This window comes from Besnoitia besnoiti (assembly GCF_002563875.1).
Source record: "Besnoitia besnoiti strain Bb-Ger1 chromosome Unknown contig00007, whole genome shotgun sequence".
Classification (NCBI taxonomy): Eukaryota; Apicomplexa; class Conoidasida; order Eucoccidiorida; family Sarcocystidae; genus Besnoitia; species Besnoitia besnoiti.
This window is the reverse complement of record NW_021703915.1, coordinates 195,281-211,671: the sequence shown is the minus strand read 5'-3', so window position 1 is coordinate 211,671 and position 16,391 is coordinate 195,281. Positions and strand designations below refer to the sequence as shown.

General features: G+C 64.6%; 1 protein-coding gene across 1 annotated transcript; it reads right to left on the bottom strand.

The window, feature by feature from the left end:
- Positions 1-454: 454 nt before the first annotated feature.
- BESB_070560 (uncharacterized protein) lies at positions 455-16,120 on the bottom strand (the record flags this gene model as incomplete). The annotated part of the gene is made up of 11 exons (XM_029365429.1): positions 455-1,828; positions 2,283-4,864; positions 5,080-6,318; positions 6,569-6,614; positions 6,920-7,023; positions 7,500-7,617; positions 7,974-8,185; positions 8,720-8,860; positions 9,279-11,888; positions 11,960-13,372; positions 13,471-16,120. 11 exons carry the CDS (start codon positions 16,118-16,120, stop codon positions 455-457), a joined length of 12,489 nt encoding a protein of 4,162 aa, XP_029217913.1.
- Between the last annotated feature and the right edge of the window lie 271 nt (positions 16,121-16,391).

Below are 16,391 nucleotides of genomic sequence, written 5' to 3'. Positions count from 1 at the left end.
GCCCTACGCGTTAAAACGCAATCCCCGGATAAAGAAAACAGAAAACCGGCACTACGACTCAAAGGGAACTCAGAACCGCCCGCTACGAGCTACCCCTTTCGCCTTTCGCCACCCCCTTTCCCTGTCGTTTTCGACTGAGACAGCAAGCACCGCGGGCACACGACGACGAGCCTCTCGAAAGCAAGAATAAGTTTACTGCAGACGCGGTGGCGGAGCAGAAGGCAGCAAAACGAGGTCGACAGACCGGGAGACACACCAAGTGCGAAAAGAAAACGAGATCGCGGGTGGAACATGACCCGGTGGGAAGGCACATCCGCACCCAGCCTTCTCGTTTCGCTGCCTAGTTTTAACACTCGCCGCCTGTGCTTGAAGGAGACAGGACGCGCCGATGACGCACAGGTTCATTCGAAAAAGACGTAAAAATAAGGAAAACTCGCCCGTCGCTGGAGGATCCTTAGTCGTGGGGAAAGATGGTGTCTGCAGGCGGCGACGGCAGAATATGAGGATTTTTCGGCGTCCCCTGTTGCATGCTAAGCAGCTCGAGGAAGATCTGCTTCCACTCATCGATCTCGCGAATCTCGTCGTGAACCATCGCCTCGCGGACGCGGAGTTCCTTCTCGCGTTTCAGTCGGTTTTCCTCTCCGTCTGCATTCCGCGCCTCCTCTCGCTTCTCCCGTTCCCTTCCCTGCTTCTTTCCCGCGCCATCTTTCTCTCTCCCATCGCCGGAGGCGGTGCCTGCCTTGCGCAGGCTCCCTGCATTCGCGGATCGGGGCGACGCGCTCGCCCCGGCGCCAGCGCTCTCGGTTCGCCTTCTCGCTTGCTCGACGTCCTCGTGTTCATCGCCGCGCCCGCGCCTGTCCCGCTGTCTCTCTTCTTCGAGAGGCTCGCGCGACTCTTCAGCCTTCGGCTGCTTCCCGGTCACGTCCTCACGCGCGTCTTCAGTCTCCTTAGCCGCCTCCGCTGAATTTCGCGCGCCCGTCCCTTTGCGCTTCTCAGCGCCCTGCGCGGTCGTCTTTTTGGTCGCCGCCGCGAGTTTTTGCCTCGCCAAAAGATGCAGCGTCTGGAAGAGCGCCTCGAACTCGACCGGAAGCACCTTTTCTTTGAATTTTTCTGCAGCGGCTCGGTCCCCTGGAGCCTTGTCTCCGCGGTCTGCAGCAGGCACCTCGCGCTCGGGCAGCGCGGCGATCGCCTCGATTTGCCAGTCATACGACGGCTGCTGCCTCGAGAGCAGCACCGCGGGCGGCGGCAGCCAACTCGACAGCGCAGCTCCGCCGCTGTTTTCCGCGTTTTCCTTCTCGCGCGGCTTCTTCTCGACGACGCCCCGAGGCTCCAGCGCCTTCCGTCGCCCGTGCGTGCCCCTATCCTCGCCGCCTCGTCGGACCTCTTCCGCGGCTTCCTTCGCGTTCGCAGCTCTCCGCTCCCGCGTCAGCCGCGAGCGCTCCGCGGCGAAGAGCGCGAGGGCCTCGCGCAGCATCACTGCGCCCACCTCTTGCCGCGTCTTCAGCCCCGCGATCTCCTTCTCAAAGCCTGGTGTGCCATGACACGGGCACGAGGCACTGGAGGCCGCGGCAGCGAAGAGCGCGACCTCGGGGGAGGACGACAGCGGCGCGGAGGAGCTCGGCGGCGCGGACTGCGCAGAGAGCGCGAGCGAGGACGCCAACAGCATGCGCGTGCGATAGGAAGTAAGGAGTCGAACGAGGCGCGGCTGAATCTTTTGGAGTGCCTGCGTGTTCCCGAGACGCCGGTCGAGCCAGTGCAAGTCGAAGCGCTCGCCGTGGGTGATGAAGCACCGCTCGAGCTCCTGCAGCGGCGGCGACGTGGAGGAAACCTGAAAAGTCGAAGAAAACGAATGAGCGGAGTGGGAAACGCGCAGAGAAACCCGGCGACTGACCCAGACTCGGACGACGAACCCCAACGCACGCGACGCCACCACAAACAAACGCCAAAACGCGAGAGTCGAGCTGAAAACACGCGAGGTTTCAGTGGAAAGAAAGCCTTCCAGTGAGAGGGCCAAACGGACGAGGCGACGCCCCCAAAGAAGACCACAGATTCACAAAGCCTGCGCTTAAAAAATGGAATTTAGAAATTGCCATTCAAATCGGTGAAAAGAATGCAGACTACTCAGCTGCGTCACACATACCACACGAAACAGAGAGAAAGAGAGAGACAGACAGGAAGGCTGGCGCGGACGCCGGCAAGAATCCCTGCGAAACAGAGAAGAGAACGAGAAAATGCAACGTGGAGACTGGGGCTGTACCGAGCGCGGACTCTGGTCGCCTCACCTTCTCAAGCGCGACACGCAGCAGGAAGTCCTCGTCGTCGCAGCTCGTGTGGAGGCAGAGGAGGCTGAGATTGACGCCCTCGTAGGGGCCTGGGTGACAGAAAGGAAAGAGCGCAGAGGCCTCCGCCAGAGCTTCCTCCTCCTTCCTCCGCGCCTCGCTCTGCGCTCGCTGGGCGTCGTCGCCCTCTGCATCTCTCAGCTTGCCCCCGCGGGCCTTCCTCGGCGAGCCTCCCAGAGCAGCCCGCTTGTCCCTTTCGCCGCGGAGGCACGACGCCCGTGCAGAGAGAAGCCGATCTGCTGTGTTCTCTTTCTCCACAACTTGCTTGCCGAGTGCGTCCTCACCCCCAGAACGCGCTTTCCTCTTTCCATCCCCCGCTGCTTCGGCGGCGACTTCGCCGCGTATTTCCTTCTTCACGAGTACCTGTTTTGCGTCTCCCTGAACGTCAGCCGCGGGACGCGAAGGGCTTCTCTGCGCTTTTTCTTGTGCCGCGCCGCCCGCCGGGGCGTCGCCTTTTTTCGCGTCAGAACCCTCTTCCCCTCTCTCCTCTTCTTCCTCATCTTCGAAGTCGCTCACACTCAGGCGCATGGCCGCCTGGAGGTCGGTCTCGCTCTCACTGAAAGGGTCATTTCCCGCCAAAAAGAAGGGTGAAGAGGACGCGAGCGGCGCTCTTTCGTTTTCGCCTTTGCCGGTCGCCTGAGGCCCGTCTGGCGCCTGCACGCCTCCCCCGGCCTGTCCCTCTCCGTCCCGCATCTTTCCTTCAGTCGCCGCGCCTCCGCTTTCCCTGAGACGCTCGCGCTCGCGCGCATCGCCTGCACCTTCGCGCGAGTCTTCGCGGCTGCTCGGCGTTGCCTTCGAGACCTTCCCGCCGCGCTCAAGCTCCTCTCCTTCATGTCTCGCTCGCTTTCGGCTGTCGACGGGCGCACAGCTGCCGTCTTCTCCCTCGCGTGCCTCGACGCTGGCGCCCGCGGAGGCGCCTGACGCGCCGCCCTCGTCCTCCTCCTCTCCCCCCAGAGCGAGAGGCGGGGGCAGCAGCGCGCGATCGTCGGGCTCCTGCGCATCGGCGGCGGAGTACGAACTCAGAGGCGAGAAGAAGATCGCGCTCGACTGCCGATCTCCAGCGGAGACAGCCCCGTCGCTGTCGGCTCCGCTCTCCTTCGCCTCGCAGACTTCCTTCGCTTCCGCGATCTCTTTCGCGTCTGCGGTTTCCCCTCCGCCTGCCTGGTCGGGCTCGCTGTCGCACACATACGATGCCTTGTGAGCACCCTCATTCTTCGCCTCTTCCTCGACCATCGCGCGATCCCCTCTCTCATTTTTGCCCAGCGCCGAGACTCGACCCCAGCAGGCAAGCAGCGTCGTCTGTTTGGTTTTCTTCTTCTCTCGAAGCCCGCGGTCGTCTCCCCGCCGCATCTTCTTCCTCTTATCCTTCTCTCGCCCTGAACGCCGATCTTCTTCGCTGCGCACGCCGCCGTTGACCAGGGCCTCTTCGCCTTCCTGAGACGGCGCGGACGATGAGACAGCCGAAGGGGCGGGGGCAGCTTCGCCACCTTCGCGAGGGCGAGGGCTGTCGGACGGCATGTTCTCCCTGCGTCGCGTGCTGTCCTTTTCCACGTGCTTCCGCTGAGCGCTTTGCGGCGACTGGGCTTCCTCGCAAGCGCTCTTCAGGTTCCTCGCGTCTTCACTCCTGTCCCCCTCCGCTTCGCCGCCAGCCTGCGCTTTCTCGACGTCCCCCGTCTCCCTCTCTCCGCCCTTTCGCCCCGGCGATCGTCCACCTCCCTCCCCGCCTTCTCCTCGCTGCTTTTCGCAACCTTTGTCTGTGTTTCGCTCGACCTCGGCGACCTCGGCTGTGTCGCCGTTTTCCGCGTCGCCCTTGGGTCTCTCGGCGCCGCGCTTCGCGGCTGGGGGGTCGCTCTGCGGCGCCTCTTCCTGTCGCACCTCCGCCTCTCCGCTCGCTGCGGCTGCCGTAGGGGCGTCTCGCGTTGCGATAGCCGCGCTGTCTCCGCCTTCGCCGCAGTCTCCCTCGGCTCTGGTCGCAGGGGCCTGCGAAAAAGGCGCGAGGTCTTTCGAGTTTTTTCGCAGGAGCAGCGCCGCGGCGAGCTCCGCGTTTCGTCGCGGACAGCAGCCCACCCACGGGGCGCAGGCGATTTTTCGGTCGAATTTGCGTTTCGCTCGCGTCCGCACTTCGAGTGCGCGCATCCGCTCTCTCTCGGATTCGTCGCCCTCCCCGTCCTCTCCGGCGTCGTCGCTCTTCTCGCCGTCGGCGCCGTTCCCGCCTCCCTCGCCCTCGCGTCGCTCTGTCGCCCTCCCGCGCCGCCTCTCGCGCAGCTTGCGCCCAAGAGAGAGTCGGCTGCTCAGCGAGGGGCGGAAGAGGCGCCCGTAGGTCAGCCCGACTGAGAACGTGATCGAATGCCCCATCTCGTAGGAGACCGCCCGCGCGGCTCGCTCCACCGGCGACACGGAGCCCAGCGACGCCGAGGGCAGCAGCAGTGACCGCCGCAGAGAAGAGGGCGACGCTGGGGAGGCCGCCTTGGGGGCGGGCGGCGCCGGCGGGGGAGCGCCTCCAGTCATCGCGAAGCGAATGCGATCTGCAAAGCAGAGGAAGCACACGAAGCACGCACACGCGAGACAGATGCAAGAGCCCGAGGACCGTGCCCCTTGCTGTCACTCCGTTTCCTTCGAGTCCCTCGTCTTCTCCCCTTTCCTCGACTTTTTTTTCCTCAGTGGAGAGCCGAGAGCCAAGAGCTAGTGAAAAGGAAGCGTTTTTCCTCCACTTTCAGCGCGCATGGTTGAGTTCGCTTACTTGGCGGACGTCCTCGTCTTTTTGGCGGTTCGTTCGGATCTCGCTTTCGCTTCTTGCTGGGGCGGCCGCTGGCGCGGTTTGCCGACTCCCCGTCGGCGTCGCGGCTGCGGTCGCGTATCTTTTTCTTGATTTTCTTCCGCCTGCGGGCCTCGTCCTCGCGCAGGCCCGCGGGGCTGCTGCCCCGCAGCCGGGCAAGGCTGAGGGGCTGGGCGCGGCAGGCCTTCCCCCCGCCCCCCTCGTCCGAGGAAACGCTGAGCACGCGGACGCGCTTCTGCGCAGGGTCGAGAGTGCGGATGGCGACGTTGTCTGCGAGGCGCGCGAGATATAGGTTCGCGGTGAGCAGATGACAGGCAGCCGCGGCGTCGCCGGAGACGACCGCCACGTGCAGCACGATCTCTGGGGGGAGGAGCGCCGGCAGCGGCCCGAAGAGGTGCGTCGGGTTGTGCAGCAGATCCAGGGGCACAGGCCTCAGCAGCTCGAGTAGCTCCTGCCGCTTCAGAATCAGCTGATTGAGCATCTTCACCCACTGCCCACTGAAGCCCGGCAGCCGCCCGACGACCGCGTCGTCGCCCTGCGCCGCCCCTGCGGGGGCTTGGCCCGCTCCCGCTTCTTTGCCACGGTGCACAAGGTCGAGAAACAGAGGGTGGTTCGGCGGCAGGTCGGCGATCAGCGCGAGCGAGTCATCGTCCAGCAGCGACGACGCAGAAAGCGAGGCCGAAAGCGAGGAAAGCACCGGAATCGCCTGAAACGTCGGCTGCCCGGAGAGCGCCCCGAACTCCGCGCCCGCGCGCGCCGCAGCGATGTGCGGCGGGGTCGCCGCGTACACGACCCGCCGAGCTCCCCCCCCGGGCGACGACGCAAAGGAAGGAAACAGAGACGACGCCTGACTCAGCGAACGCTTCTCATCGCGCCGCAACGACGACGCGACAGACGCCGAAAGCGCATCCGAGGACGCGAGGCTTCCGCGCGGCGCGGCGGTCTTCGCGCCGAGCGAAAAAGACGAGAAGGAGCCGAACATATGCGGCGAACAGGACGACGGCGGATGAAGCAGCACCGACGTTGAGTGCCCTGAGCTGCTGCTCCCACTCTCCGAACAGGCAGACTCCTCCTCGAAGGGCGAGAACGCACACGACGACGCGGACGCGCCGGCCGCCGACAGCAGCGCGGCTTCGCCTTTCCCGCGCTTCCGCTGCGCCACCAGCCGATCATGCTCCTGCTGGTACGCCGCCCAGTCCCAACCTGCGCGAGGCAGCCAAGAGAAATCAAAATTGGCGAAAATGAAACAGGCGGATGCCCGCGACGCCAAAAGCCCCACGACGGAGAGTGCCGGCGAAAACAAAAAAACGAAGACATAGCCGAGGTGCGACGAGAGAAAAGACGTGACCCAAAAAAACGCCGACACGACGGATGATGAGACACACACAGAGGAGAGAGAAAAAAAATCCCTCGGGCGCAGCCGCCGGAATTCTCCCTCGCCATGGAAGCTTACCCGGAGGCATCGACGTATACGTCTGCAGCACGTGACCGACGTCAACCTGAAGAAACAAAAAAAGTCAAAACACTGGACTTCAACAACAGCCCGGAGATACCCACGCGAACCCGAATCTCCAACACACAGAGTCACATCTACGCAAAGACATCCACATATATATGTATATGTATGTGTTTGTGGCACATATATATATATATATATATATATATATATATATATATATATATATATATATATATATATATATATATATATATATATATATATATATATATATGAGCGCAGAGGCGCACAGCGCGCTACGGTCGCCGGTTGTCCTGCGGCAAACATTTTTTTCAACTTTTTTACCTGCTGAAGATGCGCGACGATGTCGAGGGTTGGCTTGAGGTGCTCGCGCGCGAGGATGTCGAGGAGCTGCTTCTCGAGTGACTCCACAGAGCCGAATTGCAGACCTGGAGGCAAGAGCCCAAACAAGTGAAAATCAAACATGCACACGAAGCAGTCGCGGGGATGCGCCGCCACGCCTCGACTCGACGCGTGGAGTGGGCTGCCTCACTCCGCAGCCCTGCTGCCGAGTCCTCCGTGCCCGCACAGACATGTATACGTGCATGTATTCATCTCCAGCTCTACTCACCTACGCATATCTGACTGTCAAGTCTCTATGCATCCGCGTGGCTGTTCACTGGAACCCTCTCGCGCACGCGAGGAGAGAGATATGAGGCAGAAGACGCGCAGTCGCAGAAAACGCGAAGCCGACTGAAGCAGCAGCGAGACAAAGCCGACTGCCACGCCTCGTCACACTCGCGGCAAAAACGCTGAAAGAGCCCGCCTGACGAGGCGGCAAAGACCGAAAACATCAAAAATGATATACGCGTCGCTAGGGAGCGAGAAGAGACAAAAGAACCCGCCCCCAAGCACGGAAGCTTACCGCTGTATTTTTCGCGAATTTGCAGGAATTTTTTGGCGCGCGTAAGTGAGTTCAGAACGCCCAACGCGCTGCCGCTCGCGCGCTCGAGACGCCCCTGGAGCTCACCGGCCGGAAACGCCTGAACAAACAGAAATCCGGCAGCCGGATCTCAGTGCTCTTGTGCCTTCATGACCGTGATAGTGAAATCCAACACTTTTAGCTGTCTAACGAGTTCGCTGGGGTCTCGTAGCGCTTCGGGTTGTCCTGCACCTCCCCCTCGCTACCCCCTCCCCACGGCTGAATCGAGGCGGCTCCTCCTCCCTTCGGCTGCCAGAAACCAGCCGCGTCGCGGGTTCCGGCAAGGCGCCTGCCTGACCACAGTCCTGCATCCTACTCTCTTGAGTCTGAGCATCCCCGTCGAGGAAGGGGAGGGAGGGGGGAGGAAGGAGCAGGCCGAGGCGACACCCTCGACCCTAAAGCGGACAAAAGGCTTACCAGCGGCTTCGTGACCTTCCAATTGCAGACGGAGAACTTGAGGTCCTCGAGGTTTTGCACGATGACGATGTCGCCGATGTGGGCAGGCTCTGAGGGCGCGCCCGTCTCGTCCGTGTTGCTGCGGCAAATCAAACTCTGAGCCGCCGAGGTTCCGTGCGAGCGCCGCACACATGTCATGAACAGCTGCTGCTTCACGGCCTCTGTCAGACGACCTGAACAACCGCGCACCACATAGAGGGGTGAAAAATCCAAGTTCATATATATATATATATATATATATATATATGAGGAAGGTGGCACACGGAGAGACGCAGCGAGGCCACGTCTCAGCTTGAATGCGATCTGGGATGCCAACGCCTTTCTGCTGCCGAGCGCGGCGCACAGTCGCCCCGTCCCGCACACGCCACGTGCCCCAGCGTCTCTTCCGCAGCGCCTCCAGGCTGCCGTAGAAACGGGACTCGAGAGAGAGACTCTGCCGCACCAACACAGCGGCAGCGACTCCCTGTTTTGAAAGTTGCACGTGCGCCACGTTGTCCAGGCACACACCACACATCAGTACGAATATCAGTCCATCTTTCTATATCCTTGCGGTGTCCACCCACCCATCATCCTCTCGTCCACATATACACATATACACACACATACATGTATGTATACACATATATATGTATATATCCGTATGAATGTATGTATGTGTTTTTTGTTGTGTATGCGTGGAGAGAAGAGGCGCCTGCGTCGCTTCGTACCGCATCGGATTTCTTCGTCGAAGTCCATCACGACGCGGCCGGGCTGGTACTTGGCTTGGACACGGAATCTCCACCAGCAGAGTTGGTTGTGGCGGGGCTCAAACGCGGGACACGGGCCCGCGTACCACTGGGGGTAGCGGCCTGAGAGACAAGAGGAGACCCAGCAGCCAGAAGAAAGTATCAACATCAGGCGGAGATCACACACTCACAGTAGCCACACAGAATCGCACTTGACGCGCCGCCGCGAAGGGCGAGACCCGGCGAGAGAGCCGCCAAGCAAACCGAAACGCTGGAGCTACGCGACGCGACCCCGCAGTCAAGCACAGCCACACACCAGCACGCACATACACACAAGCACGCCTCTACGCATAGATTTATGTACACGTTTTGATACGTATTCGTGCATTCTCTCTCGCCGCGTGGGAAGTGCGTGGATCCCGTGCCCCGCGTGTGCGGGCAGTGGAGGACGGCTTCTCAGGCGAGGGGCTTGAGGCTGCCGGCGTCAGATGCCCCAGCGAATGGAGCTGCAGACGAAAACACGGATATCTGCATGCCTTACCCACATGCAGACGGACCGAGCTCACGCTCCCTCCGTCTGCGCCTCCTCCTCTGCCACGCATCGAACGCGGCTTGATTTCCTCTTCTGCGCTTTTCTCACCTTTGTCTGCTTCGTTGAAGGCGACAAGCTTCGCAATCACCGCCTTGAACGCTGTGAGTTCTCCGCCGGTGCTGCCGGTCTCCTCGGTTTTGCCGTCGAGCGCCTTCCTGCCAGGCAACTCGAGGTCTTCGCTCTTGGGCGACGCCGACGCGCGTGCCGTGGCGTGCCGCGTCGCCGCGCGTCGAGAACTCCCGTCTTCGTTGCCTTCGCGGCTTCTGGGCTCGCGTCTTCTCTCCTCGTCGTGGCTCCGCTCGCCGGCCGGCGCGCCGCGCCTGTCCACTTCGCGCTTCACCCGTCTCCGTGGCGGTAGCTCGTCGTCCCCGTCGTCCCTCTCCTGTCCCTCCGTCGCCGCGTCGGCGTCCCGAGCGCCGGCAGGGCGAAGACCCTCGTCAGATTCTTCGCTTCGCTTCTCCAGCGCCTTCCCTGCCCCCGCCTCTCGTTCCTTCGCGTCTGCGTCCTTCTCGAGCTCCTCGCGTCTGTCGCGTGTGGCGCCAGCGTCTGCGCCGCCGCCCGCGTCGGGGTCTCGGCTTTCGGCTCGCTTGTCGAGACGCGACAAGCGCGGACCCGCGGGGGGCGGAAGAGGCGCCTCGTCTCTGCGGCCCTCCTGCCGCAGCTTCTGGCGAAGCGAGACGCGAAGCGACGCCGGCGCAACAGCGAGGTCGGATCTGTTTGCCTTCTCGCCGCCGTCGCCTTCCCTGTTTTCGTCTTCCTCCTCCTCCTCCGCCGCACTCTCCTCCCCCCTCTCCACCCCCGTCTCGCGCGCGTCTGAAGAGCAGGAGGGTAGCGAAGACGCTGCCTCGCAGGCGTGAGTCGAGGTGCGCCGCTTGAACGCCGGCAGCTTGCGACTCGAACGCATGCACATGCCAGTCGCCGTGGTGGCAGCGCCATATTTTTCGCCGCCTTCGCTTCCTTCTTCATTCGGCTCTTCCTTTTTCTCCGCCTCCTCTTCGCGGGTCTCCTTCAGCGAACCTCCAGGGCCTCGCTTCGCGGACGCGCCGCGAAGGCCGATTCCTCCCGCGGGCGCGAGAGACGCGTCCTCCCCCTCCTCCCCTTGCCGGTTTTCTTTGCTCTCGAGCTTCCCGTCTCGCTCCTCTCTCGCGATCTTAGGGAGGCAGCCATCCTCCCGCGCCTCGTCTTCTCGCCCTCCATCTCCTCCCTCCGTTCCTCGCGGGCCCCCGGGTCGCTGCCGCGTGAGAGGGGAGGAAAAGGGCGACGTCCTCCGCATGCGACATCTCCTGCCTGAGGGCAGATATCCTCCTCCTTGCATCCCCGAGCGACTCCAGTCTTCGTCCGCCTCCTCCTCTTCGCCTCTGTGGCGTCTGCGCCGGCCGAGCCACTCGCCAGATCCCCGGCCGTCTCCGCCCTCGTTCTCTCTCTTTTCTTCCGCCTTTTCCCTCTTCCCCGCGTCCTCCTCGCGGTCCTTCGCCTCCGCCTCTGCCTCCGGCGCCGCGGACGCGCTGCCGGCGCGCCGCGCGCGAGAGGCGGCGCGCGTTTCGCGCATCTCTCCGCTGCCTTTGGCCCTGTCGTCCCTTTGGAGCGGGGCTAAAAACGAGCCGCGTCGTCGCAGCCCGGCGTCTTCGGTCTCGAGAGACGATTCGCGGCTGCTGCTGGTGCTGCTGAAGCCGAGCAAGCCCGCGGCACCGCTTTGCCGGCTTTCGAGGCGGAAAAAAGACAGCTCGCGCTCGTCGCCTTCCTCCGCGGGTTCATTGTCGCCCTCCTGATCGGCGCGCGGCTGCGTCGGTCTGCCGCCGGCGAATGCCGCGCTGCAGCCCTGCTGTCGCCTCTCGCGCGCAGCTGCAGCCGCCCCCGCCGCGACCGCAGCCATCGCCTCAGCGGCGCGGTGACTGCGCTCCAGCGACTGACTTCCCCGCGTCGGGAGGAACTCCTTCCGCTTCTTTCCGCAGACCGACGCGTCTGCCGTCGCCGCGTCCTCCTCCCGTCTCGGCTTGGCCTCCTCGCTCTCCTCTCGACTGTCGCGTGCAAGCTCCTTCTTCTTCTCCTCGTCGTTTTCGCGCCGCAGCGTTCGCGTCCGAAACCGCCCGGAGCCACTCCCTCGGACGTGCGCCGCCGACCCCTTCGGCCCCGCGGGCCTCTCGCATCCCCCCTCTCGCCCTTCCGTCTCTCGCGCAATGCTGTCCTTTGCCTCCTTTCCGGTCCTATCCTTCGCGTCCTCGGCACCCTTTCGCGACTCCTCCGCCTCCTGCTCATCTTTTTCCTCAGCCTTTGTTGCCCGAGGCGAGCAGCTGTCCTCCCCCCTCGCTTCTCGCAGCCGCGACCGCGACGCGAGAGGAGAGGCCGCCGCCGCAGCGCCGGAGGACTGCTTCGCCGGCGCCGCGTCGCCTTTGCTGCCTTCTTTGGCCTTCTCAGCGCCGCCGGCTGCGGCGCCCGGGTGGCGTGACCCGCTGCCCGCCCCGCCCGAGCGCGTGCTGGGGCGACTCCAGTACGGCGAGTTGGCGATGCCGCCGACCCCCAGGAGACTCAGCTTCCGCGCTTCACCGGTCGGCGACACCCCTGCGCCGCCAATGCCCGCCGTACCGCGCCGCCCCCGCGCCGCCCCCCGCGTCGTCCCGCCCCGTCCTCACCCGCGAGCGCGGCCGCAGAGGCCTCCGCGGCTGCGGCAGTGCCCTCCGCAGCGCCAGCTGCGGCTGCGTCAGACGCAGCAGCGGCGTCGCCTGGAAGGGCCGGCGACGGGGCGGCGGAGACAGCCGCGTCCGCTGCGGCCTCGGGTCTGGGCGCCTGATCGGCGGAGCCCTTCCGCGAGCGCGGCTGGAGGGTCTCCAGCACAGCCTCACTGACGCCGTCGCCCCCGGGCTTTGCTTGGCCGCTTGACGCCGCGTGGCGCAGCTGCTGGCGCGCCGAGCGCCGCGCGGGCGCAGCCTCCCGCGAGGACGCGGAGGATGAAGAGGAGGAGGAGCTTGAGGAAACAATCAACGACGACGCGTCATCGGAGGGAGCGTCGGGGGTAGGCGAGGCGACGACGGAGTTGTGCGCAAGCACTGCGGGCGACAGCGCCGGTCGCCGCGAGGCCAGCGAGGACGCGGCGACGGGTCTGTCGCGCTCGACAGGGCCCCTGGCTGCATCGGACTCTCGGCTCGCGTCCCTCTCGCCCTCGACGGAAGGCGCCTCTGCGCGAGCGGGCAGATCTTCGTCGCGCCCTTCTCGCGCGAACTTGGGCGCGGAGCCTCGGCCTGCGGCTGCGCCGCGCTTCGGGCGCGCACCCGCCGCGGCGACCTTGGGGTGCCTCGCGAGTGGCGAGACTGCACGCGGCGCCCCCCCTGCGTCGCTGGGCTCGTGAGCAGGCGAGGCGACAGCCGAGGAGGCGGCGAGCGGATCTTCGCTGGCGGCAGGAGTCGTTCCTTTGCGCGAGGAGCTCTTCCCACCTGCTGGCGATGCATTGTCGGTCGTCGCGGCCAGCTTCTGCTGACTCGAGGGGAGAGGCGACGCGACGGGAGACCCAAGGAGCGTCGACTCTCCGCGCAGATCCTGTCCCTTGGCGCCGATGATGTGCGCCTCCTTGTCTTCGCCGCGACCGTCGACCTCCGCCTTCGCGTCTTCCTGTCTCGCCGGATGCTGCCTGTCCTGTGAGGCCAAGCCCTTCCTCTGGCTGTGAAGCTCACCCTTCTCGCGGCTCTCAAGCCCGTCGCTCTGGGCCGCGACCGCCGCCGCCCCGGACCCTGCGTCGAGCCCCGTCTGCGGGTCGCGCGCGTCGTCCTTTTCGCCGGCAACATCTTCGGGCTCTGCCGCGTCGCTGCCCTGCTGCTTCTCGCCTTCCCTCTGCGGCTCGCGTCTCTCGAGGTCGCCGCGGGAGCTCCGCCGCGCCATCGTGTCTCGGCCGCGGACTGCCGCCGACTTGGCGGCGATGCGCGAAGAGCTGCGGGTGCCAAACACGCTCCACCGTGAGGAAGACGCGCCCCCCGCAGACGCGAAGGAACTCGACGGCGACTGCGGAGGAGATGAAATGGAAGAAGACCCGGCGGAAGAAGACGCCTGCGAGGCTGCGGACGGCTCCAGGAGCGCAGACCCGTCCCCCCCCCCTCAGACGAGGCCTCAGCCGTCGACGAGGAGATAAACTCCGACGCAGACGACTCCGCACTCGAAGAGCCGGCGGCGGCGGTGCGTGTCCTCTCGCTCGACGCAGGCGCTTCGCTTGGCTGCTCGCCAGGCTCCTCTCCGCAGCTGCTGCCGTCTCCGTCGCTCCCGCGAGGCGCATCCTGCGCGCGGAGCGCGTCGTCGGCTGAAGCGACCGCCTCCGCAGCGGCCGCTGCCTCAGTTTGCTCTCCCTCCGCCGCAGCACGTTTCGCGCCCTCGGCGCCTTTTGCCTCCGCAGCTCTCGTCTCGCGCCATCCTTCGTTCGGGTCGACTTCCCTCTCTGTCAGGCCTTCTGAATGTCCACCGGGGCGCGCATCCTCAGACTTGAGGTGCCCCCGATCTCCCGCTTCTGGCGCAGCGTCTGGCTCCTCTTCCTTCTTGCCGCGCTCGACATCGTCCTTCGGTCCGCGAGATCCGTCCTCTGTGGCTGCCCGCTCCGCGAAGCTCTCAGAGCCTTTCTTGCTGACGCGCGGGCTTCCAGGGCGACCGTTGGAGTCTCCCAACTGTCCCCTGGGCTCGGGCGCTAGCTCGTCGCCTTGGAGGGAGGCGCCGCTCCCCCGCTTCGTCGGCGGCTGCTCGGTGATTTCTTCTTGCGGAGCGGCGCCGCGCCCAGCGCCGCCTTCTTGTCTGTCTGTCTCTCCCTCTGGTGCGTCGCCCCCCGACTCGGCGGGCGGACGCTTGACTGCCTTCTTTTCTTCCCTCGACCGCTGACCGCCCTCTTTCGCGTCAGGCTCGACGCCTTCTCTGCGCAGCTCTCCCTGCGCCCGCTCCTGCTCGGCGGAACCCGCCTCCTCGTCGTCGCGGGCGTCTTCTTCTCGTTTCTTCGCGCCGACGGCGCTCGCTTTCTTCTTGCGTGCGTCTCTCTTCTTTCCGCGCCTCTTCTCCTCGCCCCCTGCGTCGTCGTCGAGTCGGTCCTGCTCAGCCTTCAGAGACGCGTCCTCAGCTCCCTCTGCGTCGTTCTTGGCGGCCTCCGGCCTCTTTCTTTCGTCTTCCGCTATCTGTTTAGAGACACACAGCGCCTGCGGCTTGGTTCGAGTCGTATCCTTGTTTTCCCGGTAGACGTCGGTCTTCGCGCCCCGAAGAATCTCGGGCTCCTTCGCCGCACTCTTGGCGACCCCCGCCCCTCTTTCGCCGCGCTGGCTCCTCTCTGCCTTCTCCGCAGTTTCTGGGGTCTCTTGCTGCTCGCCCTGCTCTCTGGGCTCCTCCTTCTGACCCATCTCCACCCCCCCCTCCTCGTCTTCTCCAAATTTCTCCGCTCGACTTTCGCGTTCGCGGCCTCTCCGCGGCCGCCCCGCGTCTCCCTTCTCCTCGTCTGTCTGTACACCAGACGCCTTCGCGCCGCCCGCGCGCGAGCCGAGCGTCATCTCGGGCTCGCTTTCGTCTTCTTCGTCCCATCGCGGCTCCTCTGCGCGGTGTCTGCTGCGACTCAGCGCGACGCGCGATCGGACCGACCGCTTCGCAGCCACCAGCTCTTTCTCCATTCTGACAGACTCCTCGCGCACGCGCGTACCTTCTTTCTCTCTCGACACAGGAGCCGAGCTCGAAGCGGCGTCTGCAGTGCGTCTTCTGTCTCGCTCTTTCTCTGCGAGTGCGCCGCCTCCAGTCCCTCCTTCCTTCTGCTCCCGTGCTGCGGTCCTCTGACTTTCCTTCGCGCCGCTCTGATTCGCCACCTCGTTGCTTCCCTCTGTGCATGCTTTGTCGTCCGCGCCGCTTGCTCCATCGCCTCTCTCCTTCTCTGTCTTCCTCTCTGACTCTCGCTCGACACTCCCGGGAACGATTTCTACCCTCTCGAGTGTCTCTTCCTCGCCTGGTCCCTTCCGTCCCTTCAGACCCTTGGACGCCCCCGGCTCCGGCGCCTGAGGCTCCGCGACCGCGTTCGGAGCCCCCGTGCCCCCCGAGGAGACACCTCCGCTGGCCGCGCGGGCGGCTCGCAAGGTAGCGGAGACGCGGCGCGACGGAAGCGACGAGGCGGACGCGGAGCCCGAGAGCGACGCCGACCCGCCAGACGAAGCCGGAGAGGGCGTCGGCTCTGAGGCAGATGAACTGTTTCGCTCTCCCAAGCTCGCTCTTCTGCTTCGCGCGTGACCGTTATTGTGCGCGCCGCCTGTCACTTCCTGCTGAGAAGAGAAGTCGGCAGAAGCGAGAGAAGATGATACAGACGCTGCGTTCTCCTGTGCGGACTGGGTGTGACCTCCTCCATCGTCCTGTTCACTCCGACAGGAGGAGCCCCTTCGCAAAGCGCGCCTGGCATCTGAAGAGGAGGACGGAGTCCAGAGATCGCCCTCCTGCTCTGTGCGGCCTGGCGGCCTCCGGCCTCGCTTCGAGCCCGGTTCACTCGTCTTGCCTCCTTTCTCCGGTGTACGGAGAGCGGCGGCCGCTTCTGCCGCGTCGTCAGAGGAGGCAGCAGAAGACGCCTGCTCAGAGGAGGACTCCGGAGGCGACAGCGACCGCAGAGACGACGCCCCTTCTTCCGCAAGAGAAGAACGAGGGACACCTGCAGAGGCGTCGAGGGCGGACGACACAGAGAGAGACGCGCTGGCAATTGAGAATGCGGACGACGAGTTCGGAGATGCGTCACAGGAGAAGACCTGAGGAGACGAGTCTGCAGCTCCCTTGGTGCAGGGAGTCTCAGAAGGCGTGGACGCGCGCCTCATAGGGCAAGTAGAGGAGTGCGACACCGACTTTCGCCGTCGCCTTGTCCCGCTAGAGTCTGAGTTGAACGAATAGTTTTAGATCCTACCCGTCGTTGTCTCCTCCACGTTCTCGCGCTCCAGATTCTGTCCTCTGTGCCGGTTCTACCCGCCCCTCAAACTTGCAGTCGACACGCGCGCCGGCTGAGCAGGCTGCGAAGAAAAAAGATCGAGACGACGGAGAGGGAGACCCCCGAATATAGAGGGGAGAGAGACAGAGGACCCGGGTTCGAAG